Raw genomic sequence first — 13,359 nt, forward strand, 5'->3', positions numbered from 1 at the left:
CAGGCTGAAAATATTTTCAGAAGAGAGCGTACCACTCTTTGGCCCTCCCTTGCCAACTCCACCAGTGTTTACAGATCACCAGGAATTCAGGGACTTTTTGCTAGTGAAATGTAAGTTTCTGGTTTGAAATGGTTTTGCAGTTTGTTCTGTCAGAATACATTTCTTCAGATTCTCCCAGGATGGTGTTTAAGGAATGTCATTGTTTAAGCATTCCATGTTCCGTTAATTCTTTGCACAACATATGTTTAGTACTTTGGTCGTGTTGGGTGCGTTTTCTCCTGTGTTTTCATCCCCACCTTCCATCCTGCCACCTGCCTTGAAGCTTCTCTACGCTCATCCACTAAGGACCCTCGGGCCTCAAATTCACCTTTCTGCCCTGTGTTCTGGTACAGCCATTGCTGAATCTCTGCTTGTATATGTATCTGTATCTGTCAGAGAGTGGGATGTAGGTGGGGGAAAGAGTGGTTGTGGGTATATGCCTAGGGATAGGGAGAGTTGTTGGGGAATGTGTGTGCACACTTGTGTGAGTGTATATGTGTACCCATGCACATGTGTGGGAGAGAGACAGAATGAGAACATAATGTGTGTAGACCTAGACTGCCAGGCATCACTTGCTGGTGAGCACATATTTTCACTCTACTGGTGATACCCAAATACCCAACTCTGAGGCCCCATCTCCTAAAGCACAAGAGCTCTGCACATCCCTCCTCAGGGCACCCCTGGGAATTATTTCTGGTAGTCCCATGGTGGGACTGTGTCATTGATGATCAGAAACAAGTTACTTGGGTTCATCCACTGCAGTTTGCCAGCCCCACGTCCTGGCAGCGCTGCTCAGTCTGTGCCCTCTATGAAGACACTGCTTTCCAGCCTCCTGCCAGGTATGCTGGGTATTGCAGCTGCTTTGCTGGCTGCCTCCTGTCGCCACCCCCAACTCCTCCCCACTACAGTCTTTGCCTAAGTCTGTCACTGTTGTCATTGCAGCTCTGAGACATCTAGAGTGCCCCTCTCTTCTCTCTGTCCATCCTGGTCACCTGGCCTCAAGGAAGCATTGACTGAGTCCAAAGCCTCACTGAGTCCTCCATGGACAAGTATTCCCCAACCTCCAGGCTCAATCCTACTCCAGTACTGGCCCACACCAGTCCCTCAGGCCAGGGCAAGGGACGGGCACATGTTGTCTGTCTTCTGTCTTCCTGTCCCCCCAGTCACTCCTTCACAGTCCCGAACATGACTTCTTCTGCACAGAAACACACAGTGCCAAGCATAAGTGTCAGTTCTAGTCACAGAAACATCCAAGTCCTGGCCAGGCTGTTTGATAGCCTCTCTTCCATGGGAAACCCCTCCCTTCCCTTACAGAGACCTTGGCATGATTCCACAATTTTCCCCTGGAGAACAGAGACATGAAAGACACCTTTACTGAGGCTCCCTCTGCTTTCCAGCTGGGCTCCCTCTCTTTCCAGCTGGACCACCAGCATTGTTACCTCCCATACTCCAACCTATACCAGGGTCCGTGGTGATGTCTCCCTCGACACGTTAGAGGCAGCAGACACTGCAAACCATGTGCAACAGATGATGATTTTGTCTGTCCTTTTCCAGAGTTTATACTGATTATTTCAAATGCTAGAACAAGGTCCCCAACTCAGATAGCTGGAGAGCCAGGCAGGGAGCATGAGCAAGGGAGGCGGACTGAGCAGAGGACAGTCAGGAGCACTGGAAGCTGTGACACACTTGAGAGTGTGTACTCACTGCATCCAACTGAGTCCTTTCAGAGCATGTGGCATGGCCAGTGTTGCCAGATACTCTGAGTTTTCGAATCAAGCCAGAAAGCTGAAATTGTATGTGAAATTGTGTGAGTCTCATGTGTTCAAGTCCAGGGGATCATGCAGAGAGCAAGAAACAGATCTGAAACAGAGTCAGCAACAGAGTGGGTGGAGCTACTGGAAGCTGAAAGGGTGTTGGCAGCATGGGGCTCAGGAAGAGAGCATTCACTGTAGGGGGCCTGTGGCAGGGAAGGAGCCACTAAAGACCTGTAACCACCAATTAGAGATCACTCAGCAGCGCTAGGGACCCAGCATGTAAGTGGAGCCAGTCAACAGAGGGACTTTCATCAGCGTCATCAAAGACTTGGGGTGAAATGAAACAAAGGGCTAGGTTGATTTGACATTGACGATTTGAAAGTAGAAATAGCAGAAGAATTGCAGATTCAAGGTGATGGGGAGGGTGTGTTGATGAGATGGAGTGTGGGGCCAGGAAGGACCAGGAGGGGTTGGTGCACTGAGAAGACAGGTGGCAGCCGGGGATCAGAGGGTCTTGGAATTCCAAAGTGGATTTAGCAGCAAGGTTGAAAACTCCGAGATTACAGGAAATGGCATTTCAACAAAAATCTTGACCTTTTCCCTTATTCAGCTGAAATGAGGCTTTAAAATGGATTGTTCCAAAGTACTAAGCAGAAAAAAAAAAAAAACCTCAAACAAAAAAATTCCCAGTCACAGAACTAAAGAAAAGAACAGACATGCATAGTTTCAATTTTGTGTGTGTGGCAGGAGATATCTTGTAATTCCCTTTTTAACTTGATTTATTCTAGTAATTAATGGTGAAAAAGCCACTTTGGAAACCCCAACATTTGCCCAGAAGCGTCGGCGTACCCTGGATATGTTGATTAGATCTTTACACCAGGATTTGATGCCAGATTTGCATAAGGTAATTCTGGGTCCATGGTCGTGTTTCCTTCTTATGGGGTCTGAGTTGAGAACACCAGTCTTCAACTCAGCGATGAGGCCCTGGTGAGAAAACATAGGAGGCGCCTTGATCCTTGCTGTCAGGACTGTGCTGTGGCCACCATGGGCTGACAGTCTCTCATTGTTACACAAGAAGGAAGGACACGGGGTTTCCATCACAGGAATGTGATTTCCAGAAAGCCAGGGCCTGTGGAAATCAAGGTGCAAACCAGGGACAGGGAGGTTGGGTATCAATCAGCAATCTCTGGAACATTGAAGACGGCTTTATTTGGGGTGGCTGTTCTTAGTAATACTACTCAGCAGCCAGTCCCGTGAGCTGATGGGTAGGCAAAAGTGGGATTGTAGAAAGAGATAGGGTGCTTTATTTTTGAAGTTTTATTGGCCAGCCCCATATTCAGTCACTGAAACAAGCATTCCCATTTACTGAAGACCCAGACACTTCATAGGCCTGAGGCATAGCCACACTGATGAGACCCAACACCTTCCTATCACTTCAGGTGCACATGTGCTCTTTTTTTTTTTTGAGACAGAGCTTCTCTCTTGTTGCCCAGGCTGGAGGGCAATGGTGCGATCTCGGCTCACCACAACCTCAGCCTCCCAGGTTCAAGCAATTCTCCTACCTCAGCCTCCCAAGTAGCTGGGGTTACAGGCATGCACCACTGCACCGGACTAATCTTTTGTATTTTTAGTAGAGACAGGGTTTCTCTATGGTGGTCAGGCTGGTCTCAAACTCCCGACTTCAGGTGATCCACCCGCCTCAGCCTCCCAAAGTGCTGGGATTACTGGCATGAGTCACTGTGCCCGGCCGACCAGCACCATTTCATAGGCACTTCCTAACTTCTGCCTGGTCAGTGTACCCCAACTACTCACAAGGATTGGGCCAGGCTAACCCCAGGACCCTAAAGAGCAAACCTTAATTCCTAAGGTCAATTCCCTAAGGTCAGGGAAGATACAGAGAGGGTACCAAGATGAGTAATGATGTCCTTCAAGATGAGTAATGATATCCCAGCTAAAGCATCACTGCCTGAGCCAGGCTTCCCTAGCCCCCCAGTTGAAGCCAGGTCCCCTGTTAAATGTTTTCATATACTTGCCACAGTTCCCCTTCGTAGCAGTGATCACATGTGCTAAACATGTCATTACTCAATCTGTCTTCCCAGTAGACCCTGTGCTCCACAAGAGACCATGTCTATCACATTCCCAAAATCTGGCAGAGGACTAGGTGCTCAGTCAGTACCTGCTGATTGAATGAGCTTACCCCATTCAGTGACTACAGTTTTAAAGAGAACTAACATTACTAAGTATGCACTAGGCACTGTGCGAGGTACCTTACATGCATTACCTCATTTAAACCTCATAACGCACCTAGGAGGCAGGTATTAACCACACAAAGACACTGAGATTCAGAAATTAACTGATTTGCTCAAGGCGACTCACAGGGCCACAGATTTGCACAGCTCTGTGGGCACCATTCTCATAGAATTCAGTTGGTTGTGTTCCAGGGGGTGCTGCTGTGTAAGATTGGCATCCCAGAGCTGTGCAATGTGGTGGCCCAGATCACACTATTAGTAAGTTAGTAAGTGATAGAGCTGCAGGTCTGCTGATTTCAAAGCCATGTCCTCAGCCCCCACGCAATGCTGGCTTTCCACCTAGTGACTCTGAATCTAGCATCTACCATGGACCTGGTACACAGCAGGTGCTCCATCAATGCTTATTGAGTGAATGAAACAGAAGGTAGAAATAGGTAGGACCATTTGGATAAATAGTTTTGTGCACTATGAGAAGCCAGAAGATGAGACTTAACAATGTTTGTGGAATTCATAACTTTTTTTTCTTTTTTAGAACATGCTTAATAGACGATCTTTTAGTGATGTCTTACCAGAGTCGCCCAAGTCAGCACGGAAGAAAGAGGAGGCCCGCCAGGCAGAGTTTGTTAGAATAGGGCAGGTGGGTTTTCTTCTGAAACCTTTTCTGCGAGACATGTAGTTTTGAGTTCCATCCTAACCAGATGGCCCACGTGCAAAGACTTTGCCTGCTGCTGTAGGAGCTCTGTAATTTCTCTTAGGATTGTTGTGGCAACCACGAGTGAGATTTTTGAGAACCGAGTAGGTGCAGTTCTCTGCAAGCGTCACTGAGAGAGCAGCACTCTGCAGAGGTAGGAATGCTGCTGCCTTGAGGCAAGTAGCCACAGGCCCCAGCTCTGGCCCCCTCTCTTCCACAGAGCATAGACCACTTGCCTGCCTCCTAGGGATTTTCTGAAGAGTGAGGAACCAATTTGGGAAATGCCTCTGGAACCCATGACTGGCAGGAGGAAGCACAGACTAGCAGTGGCGCTGACAGAAGACTTGAATTGCAATCCTATGACTTGGAAACAATCCAAGTCACCACCAAGTTAGGTGGTGCCCAGTCATCCCCTTATTCCAGAGATTGGAGAAAATCACTCTCTTTTTGCCCTGCTCGCATGTGACACTGGTATTTCTCAGTTCTGGGAGGTGACACAGCTGTCTGCCTCGATCGCACATCACAGCATGGAGAAGGAGGAGTGCCCTCAGCTGCAAATAAAGTTCTGGCCCAAAAGTAGAAAGTTGGGCAAGGCAGGTGGAGAGAGGAAAGCCATGTAATCAAGGGAAGCTTAGAGGCAAAGATAGCTTTTTCCCAAAACAGGTGCATTATTACAAGGTTCTCAAACATTGGTTCTTGTTTCAAGATACCCGGACTTTATTTCCAGAGATTCTGATTCATCAAGTTTGAGGCGGGACCTGAGAATCTGTATTTTTTCGATGCTCGTGGTTTATAAATCACAGTAATGATATATTGATTAATTGAAATGACAGAATGCATTTGGATAATTTGGGTTGGGACACTGTCATTAAGGCTTCACTATGTCCAGCTAACTTCAATTCTTGATTAACAAGTCAGTAGAGGAACCTGAAATGTTAGCCTGCAATTACTCCTGTTTTATTAAATTTTTGTCAAATCACAATTGTTTATCCTGCTGTACTTTTGCCGCCTGGTATGCTTTAATAGAGATCTCTGTTCTGTAAGGCACTAAAACTGAAATCCATTGTAAGAGGGGATGCTCCATCAAGCTTGGCAGCTTCAGGGATCTGTAAAAAAGAGGTGAGTTCATGATACTTTCAATTTGAACTTTGAATTCCCATTTTCATTAATGAAATGATTGAGATTCTTGGAAAAAGGTTTGGGAGCAGAAGGAAGAAGAGCATGTCTATTGCAGAGTCCTCAGGGAAAGCCCTAGACAAAACTGAGTGGCCATTTAGTGAGAGCCTCTGTGTTGCCATGGTATGTGCGTGCCTTCCCCAGCTTCAATGGAGCAGAGCTGCTGGAGGACCAACCTGGTCAGGCAGGCCAGGCCCCACAGGGCCTCTCAAGCTTTATGTGCATACATATCACCTGGACACCTTGACCAAATGCATGTTCTGATCCAGTAGGTCTGGGTGGGGCTAAGAGTCTATGTTTCCAACAAACTTGCACGTGGTTCCTGTGCTGCTGACCACAGACATGCTTTAAACAGCAAGGCTCTTGGGCAGTGTTGCTCAAGCTTTAGTGTGTATTGAATTCACCCCCAGAGTTTCTGGTTGAGCAGGTCTGGGGTGGGACCCAAAAGTTTGCATCTCCAGTGGCTTCCTAGGCGATCTTGATGCTGTTGGTTAGCAGACCACAGCTGAAAAACCACCGCTTAATCTACAGTTCACTCAGCCAGCCAAAAAATTCTTTGGCTATTTATCTACATGCTGTTCCACTTTCCATGGGGGTAAAAACTAAGTGATCATCAAGAATAGAACAGAAAAAAATACACAAATTATATTATGAATATGATTTTGTATTGTAGAACAGTACCTCCATTCAGAATACATAAAAGTTAAATGGGACAGATTTATAGCACATCACCCATTATAAAAGCAAAATAATTATGAATACATTTACCTTACTGATAAAGATATAGATGATGTGATCCTACGTGCTTTGAGGTCTGGTTTCAGGAAAATGATGAGCTCAAAATATAATTAACCCTAAAAACCACAACCAACTTCAGACAAGACTACTGGCAAAGCATCCTTCCCAAAGGCTGCAGCAGTTCCAGTGTCTGCTTATTCCTGTGCACAGTAGGAATGTACTGTTTCCAAGCACATTATAGATACGAGATTCCAGTAAGATTTAATAACAATAAGTTCTTAGGCTTATATTAAAAACAGAAGTCTGTGGAACCATAACTTGTTCACCAGGTAATAACAGAGAGTGAGCGTCCATTGTTGAGGTCAGTACTTATAACCCACCCGCAGGCCACAGACCACCCTCGGAGAAACTCAGCTCCACAAGGCCCCATGGGCTGCTGTGCAGTTGGCTTTGCAGAGACCAGAGTCCCCTGCTGCTCCCAAGAGTGTTCTGTGCCCAAAGAACCCGGCTTTGCCCACCTCTTCAGCACTCATCATTTCATGAGCTGTGGTCATGCTCTTAGAGAGAGCCCAGGAAGAGTCTGCACTTAGACATGAAGGCCTGGAGACCACATTGTCACCCGGTGGAATCCACATGAAGGCTTCCCCATGGAAGGGAGTCCAGGGCAATGGCAAACACTGTCTGTCCTCAGACCAGAGCAACTGTGGGGGCAGATCTGAGTTTGCTGCTGACACTGCACACCCCAGTATTCAACAGTTCCTCAGACCTCACATGGTCACTGGCACCTGTGAAAAGCAGTAGACACCCTGCATGCACCTGCCCATTAAAATGGGGCCAGGTGCAGTGGTTCATGCCTGTAATCCCAGCACTTTGGGAGGCTGAGGCAGGAGGACTACTTGAGCCCAGAATTGAAGACCACCCTGGGCAACATGGTGAGACCCTGTCTCCAAAAAAAATTAGCCGGGCATGGTGGCTCACGCCTATGGTCCCAACTACTCAGGAGGCTGAGGCGGGAGGATCACTTGAGCCCAGGAGGTCAAGGCTGCAGTGAGCCATGTTCACACCACTGCACTCCAGCCTGGGTGACAGAGCAAGACCTTGTCTCAAAAAAAAAAAAAAAAAAAAGTTAAAATGGCACATATATGCAGCATTTGAGTATAATTTGGGGGGTTTCACAGACCTCCTTGACACCTCTGTGGATCCTGTAGGGCCCTTGGATCTTATGGGGGAAGAACTTCTTTCTGCCTTAGTGTTCCAAACTTGTGTCCTCTGGGCAGAAAACATTTTGTTACTAAGAATTGGTTGTTCTGTCTTGGTGTTACCTAATGCTGATGTCTGTGTTTTCTCCCTATTGACATTTATATTAACTTTGCTTTTTTTATGTTCTCTTGGTGAAGTCACAAATTCAGAATTGCCAGAAATTTTCCTGGGGAAATGCCATTTCAATCAATGACCCGCACTTGTTTAGCCTTTTTTCCATTTACAAAGTGTTTTCACATTCTTTAGGGCATCTTTTTAGAACATTACAAGTCCCGTCTTAGCAATTAGAATATTCTTTTTGAGGCCATGCATTTCCTAAAGGGAGAGCATCCTTTCCTTTTCTAAGAGAGCAGTAACACACAGTATTTACCCCCAGCCCTAATGCTATTTTCAAAGGTGGTCCTCATTGCCCTTCGCTTTACCTTGAGTATGCGAGTGCACGTTTGCCTGGGTACTTAAGAACACACCTACACGTGCACACACAGGCTCTACTACAGCCCCAGGTGGGACACATCGGGCCCTGATGCCTGATTGAGAGTAAAAGTGGAGATGTAAGACTTCAACTTGGGCCTGAGAATCTCTACAAGCTCTTTGAGGCTCATCCAATGCTTTGGAGGGAAGTGAAGAATTCTGTTGAAAATGTCCACAATTCTGGTGTGATTAAGATCACGGTACACAATACCTCCTACTCCACACATCCACATGTGGCTCTAAGGCTCCCCCTTTATGGCTGAGATGGAAATGAACTAAGAAGCGTTCACTCGGTATAGATATGTCATGCGGAAACCTGAGTAGCTCTGTTCACAGCACTTGCATTCTACAAACTGTTATTTTTTCTTTAAGATTTTGTATCTTATGTGGATCAGTAAGCATTTTCACGTGAAAACAATATCAACCTTTTAAAGCATCATTTATGTTTTACTAATCTGCTGAATCAGCAACACAGGAATCTGACTTTCTTATAGAATAACGTGGGACTTCCTTTAATGATTAAACTAATATGAATTCTCTAAAACAGAGGCACCATTTGGCCCAGCTCCCAGGTGTTAAAGCAAAATGCTTGCTTAGAAACCGTTATGAATGCATCAGTTGCCCCTGAGAAACATTATAATATTGGAGACAGGTTATGGTGCCAGAAACCTGTGAATTCACTCTTTTCCTATTGCATACATATTTGAAAGAAGACTTTTCTTCCTAAGAAAGGTAACTGAGTCCAGACCCCAGGGTTTGGAGTGACTCCGCTCCCACGGGGGTATCTGTGTTACTGTTTCAGGTGTGGTACTGTACATTTCCGTTTGGTGGGCTGCAGTGTATTTTTTCTGGTGCACTTATCTTCCGATGCTTGTATTGCCTCACAGCCGTGGGAGCCCCAGTGTTTCTGCAGTAATTTCCCTCACGAAGCCGTGTGTGCAGATCCCTGGGGCCAGGCCTTGCTGGTTTCCACTGATGCTGGCGTCTTGCTAGTGGATGGTTAGTGAGTAGCTGCTCCTACAAATGTCTTTTTCATATAACTTGTAGTACTTCTAAGATGAGTGACCACCAACCAACTCCCTTTGGACCATAAATGTGTGGTCTGCAGAGAGTTTAGCAAAGTTTTATTTCCTTATGAAATTAAACCCTTGTTTTCAGGGCAAGCAGAAGTAATGTACTCTGAGCCAAGCATGCTGGAGGGTGGGCCATAGGTTCTCTTCCCAAAATATATGATGGGACTGTGGATATCAAATAACCTGTGAAAAGAATCTCCTTTTCAGCCAATACTTATTATCGCTCCAACATTTTACTTTAAATCAACAAGGACACATTATTTAGAACCACTGTCTCAGGGACATTCTCTCTCTCGAAGTCTTAAAAAAAAAAAAAAAAAAAAAAGATTTCTGATTCAAAAAGTACTGATTTCCAAAACAAACCATAAGAACCTTAGATAACTCATTTTTGATGGATATAGAAACAAAAAGATTTTGACAAGGAGACAGATTTCAGCTCAACATAAAATCACACATTCTGACAGCCAGATAGATCAGCCTGCCCGGGGAGTTAGTCTGTTCTCTGTCACCACAGATGAGCCACCGTCGCCCAGAGAGGGTGCAACTTCAGAGCAGGTGTAGACTCAAGGACGGTGGGGTCCCTTCCATCAGGAGTCCCCTTTAGATTATTCCAGACCCTGAATGAATGACAGAGGAGCTAAACACTAGTAACAGGTTGTCTCCTGGGCTTCAGAGGGAGCCATAGGCACAGAGACGATGTCTTCAAAGGGCATTTCCTTGGACTGCCCAGAAACAGCTGCCCAGTCTCTGGTTACCATAGTGACATTTTGTGAGAATCCCAAAGCCGCCACTGTGAGAATGACATAATGGCCTAAAACTGGAGCATCTTCCCATCCTTCAGTACAACCTATACATCCTCCCTCCAGCACTTACTGGGCACATTTACCAAGCACCTGCTGTGTGCCAGGGCCCCATGCCCGGTGCCTTCTGAAGTATGATAGATGTGAGCCATGCTTCATAATGGAACTGTTTCTGACCTCATCTCTCATTTTTGATACGTGTTTCAATTGTGTGCCCATAGTCATTGTATCTATAATGAACTTAACAAAAGGCAGATAATTTAAAATTCATAAATTTATAATTTAAATTCAGTATATAATTTTTGAAATTACAAAATGATTGGAAACTGTGATCTTAAAGAAAACTCACCCTCTATGAGCCTTGAGTTTCTCTAAATTGGGGATAATTTTTTAAGATGCTGAAAATAGTTTATAATGATGAAAACTGGTGAAACAAAATGGGATAATGATCACAACTACAAGGAAGGGCTAAAGTTATCTGTATTAAGTGTTTACATAGTGGTTGGCACATAGTAGTAACTTATTAAATGGCAGCTATTATCTTTACTATGTCTCTATGAGATTGCTAAGAGGTAATAAAATCCTTCCGGGCGCAGTGGCTCACGCCTGTAATCCCAGCACTTTGGGAGGCTGAGGCAGGCGGATCATAAGATCAGTGGTTTGAGACCAGCCTGGCCAATGTGGTGAAACCCCGTCTCTAACTAAAACAATACAAAAATTAGCCAGATGTGGTGGCGGGTGCCTGTAGTCCCAGCTACTTGGGAGGCTGAAGCAGGAGAAGCACTTGAACTCTGGAGGAGGAGGTTGGAGTGAACCAAGATCGCAGCACTGCACTCCAGCCTGGTGACAGAGCTAGACTCCATCTCAAAAAAAAAAAAAAAAAAAAAGTAGGCCAGGCGCGGTGGCTCACGCCTGTAATCCCAGCACATTGGGAGGCCGAGGTGGGCGGATCACAAGGTCAGGAGATCAAGACCATCCTGGCTAATACGGTGAAACCCCGTCTCTACTAAAAATACAAAAAATTAGCTGGCATGGCGGCAGGCGCCTGTAGTCCCAGCTACTCAGGAGGCTGAGGCAGGAGAATGGCGTGAACCCGGGAGGCAGAGCTTGCAGTGAGCCGAGATCACACCACTGCACTCCAGCCTGGGCGACAGAGCGAGACTCTGTCTCAAAAAAAAAAGAAAAGGAAAGGAAAAAAAAAGGCCGGGCGCAGTGGCTCACGCCTGTAATCCCAGCACTTTGGGAGGCCGAGGTGAGTGGATCACGAGGTCAGGAGATCGAGACTATCTTTACTAACACGGTGAAACCCCATCTCTACTAAAAATACAAAAAATTAGCCGGGCGTGGTGGTGGGCGCCTGCAGTCCCAGCTACTCGGGAGGCTGAGGCAGGAGAATGGCGTGAACCTGGGAGGCGGAGCTTGCAGTGAGCCGACATCGCACCACTGCACTCCAGCCTGGGCGACAGAGCTAGACTCCGTCTCAAAAAAAAAAAAGAAGAAAGAAAAAGAGTAGGCCAGGCTCGGTGGCTTATGCCTGTAATCCCAACACTTTGGGAGGCCGAGGCAGGCGGATCACCTGAGGTCAGGAGTTTGAGACCAGCCTGACCAACATGGAGAAACCCTGTCTCTACTAAAAATACATTAGCTGGGTGTGGTGGTGCATGCCTGTAATCCCAGCTACTCGGGAGGCTGAGACAGGAGAATTGCTTGTACCCGGGAGGCGGAGGTTGCAGTAAGCCGAGATTGCACCATTGCACTCCACCCTGGGCAACAAGAGTGAAACTCCGTCTCAAAAAAAAAAAAAAAAAGTAATAAAATCCTTAGATCTTACCAAAAGTGAAACAACAACAACATCAAAAGGAATTAAAAAAACAGACTTTAGAGGTTTAGTGCAGTCTGTCGTTTTATGGATGAACAAGCTGAGGCCTAAATAAATGATGCGAGTTAACCAAGATCTCACAACTGGTTAGTGGCACATCTGGAACTGGTACCCAGATGTGATTGTTAGTCCAGGACTCTTTCCACTAAACCAACTACATTATATTAAACTCTACCAATGTCTCCAACACAGATTTCCAAAAATATAGTCCTGGGCAAATAATTATGAAAAATTTTGTGATTTAAAGAATGTTCACTCCTTCCCTTTTGCCCTTTTGGGAAAGAGAAAGCATGCTTCATAATGACTATTCGTAAGCTTGCCTAAAACTGAAATACTCTATTTGAGTTGCCTCTATTTTTTTAAATGCAAAATCCAAACCAAAATTACCAAGTTCCTTTCTGAAATTTTTATCTTAAGGATCCAAAATTTAATAGAAATGTCAGATATAAGGAGTATTGTGATTTGCCAGGAAATTCTTTCTTCCAAATTTGAAGGAAGTCATCTTCGACAGGATGGTGGGTGTAGCTCTTTATACCCACCACTGGCTTAGATTTATGATTTGAATTAGTTTTTTCATGTCCTTATTGTACGATGATGCTTCTGTTTGTTTTTGCTTAAAAAAAAAAAAAAAGAATAATCTTCAGGGCCTTCTTTGTATTTCTTATTGTGCTTTTAAGCCACAATTCTCTTATTTCTTTGTTTACCTTTTTCTTGTCTACATTTAATCATATTATGAACTGTTGCCATGAGTGAGTCCATCCATTTTGTTTCAGACTGAGTTCCACTCTATCCCATTAGCCTTTGCTTAATTTCATTAGATGTATCCCTTGAGAGTCTACTCCTTTCAAGGTCATTATTAAAAATCAAGATCTTTTGTATCCTAAGTTAGCAAAACCTACTTTGAAAGGAAACTAAATACTGATTAAATATGCTCTCACCATGTGTTTTGGTTTTGCAGTAACAGAAAAGCTGGTTCTAAAAGATTGTTCTTCATAAAGAGATTACAGGAAGGAAAGCATTGTCATCAGTCAGTCATTAAATCCACCTGTCACTCTGTCAGATCCTTGCCTCCACTTCCTTCTTGTGTTGTACACAAACTTGTTCAGCCATCTGAGAAAGACTGGATGGAGAATAAGTGCTAATTCACTCTGTACATAGCTCAGCAGCTGTACAATGTATACCTCTGTTCCTATGTAAAATGAAAGGCCTCTGTCATTTATTAATTCCTT

At 45.1% G+C, this 13,359-nt stretch overlaps 1 protein-coding gene across 10 annotated transcripts in view; it reads left to right on the top strand.

Moving 5' to 3' along the window:
• LOC105463942 (GTPase activating Rap/RanGAP domain like 3) overlaps positions 1 to 13,359 on the top strand; it is a 172,125-nt gene that overhangs the window by 117,255 nt on the left and 41,511 nt on the right. For 8 of the 10 annotated variants that reach the window (XM_011711410.2, XM_011711413.3, XM_011711408.2 and 5 more), the window contains 5 exons: positions 4 to 110; positions 2,582 to 2,697; positions 4,575 to 4,679; positions 5,760 to 5,852; positions 9,266 to 9,377. In XM_011711410.2, the coding sequence (XP_011709712.1) occupies positions 4 to 110; positions 2,582 to 2,697; positions 4,575 to 4,679; positions 5,760 to 5,852; positions 9,266 to 9,377 (533 nt within the window). The remainder of the gene's footprint in view (positions 1 to 3; positions 111 to 2,581; positions 2,698 to 4,574; positions 4,680 to 5,759; positions 5,853 to 9,265; positions 9,378 to 13,359) is intronic. The other 2 variants (XM_011711409.2, XM_011711415.3) reach the window with 1 other exon arrangement.

This window comes from Macaca nemestrina, chromosome 14 (genome assembly GCF_043159975.1).
Source record: "Macaca nemestrina isolate mMacNem1 chromosome 14, mMacNem.hap1, whole genome shotgun sequence".
Lineage (NCBI taxonomy): Eukaryota > Metazoa > Chordata > Mammalia > Primates > Cercopithecidae > Macaca > Macaca nemestrina.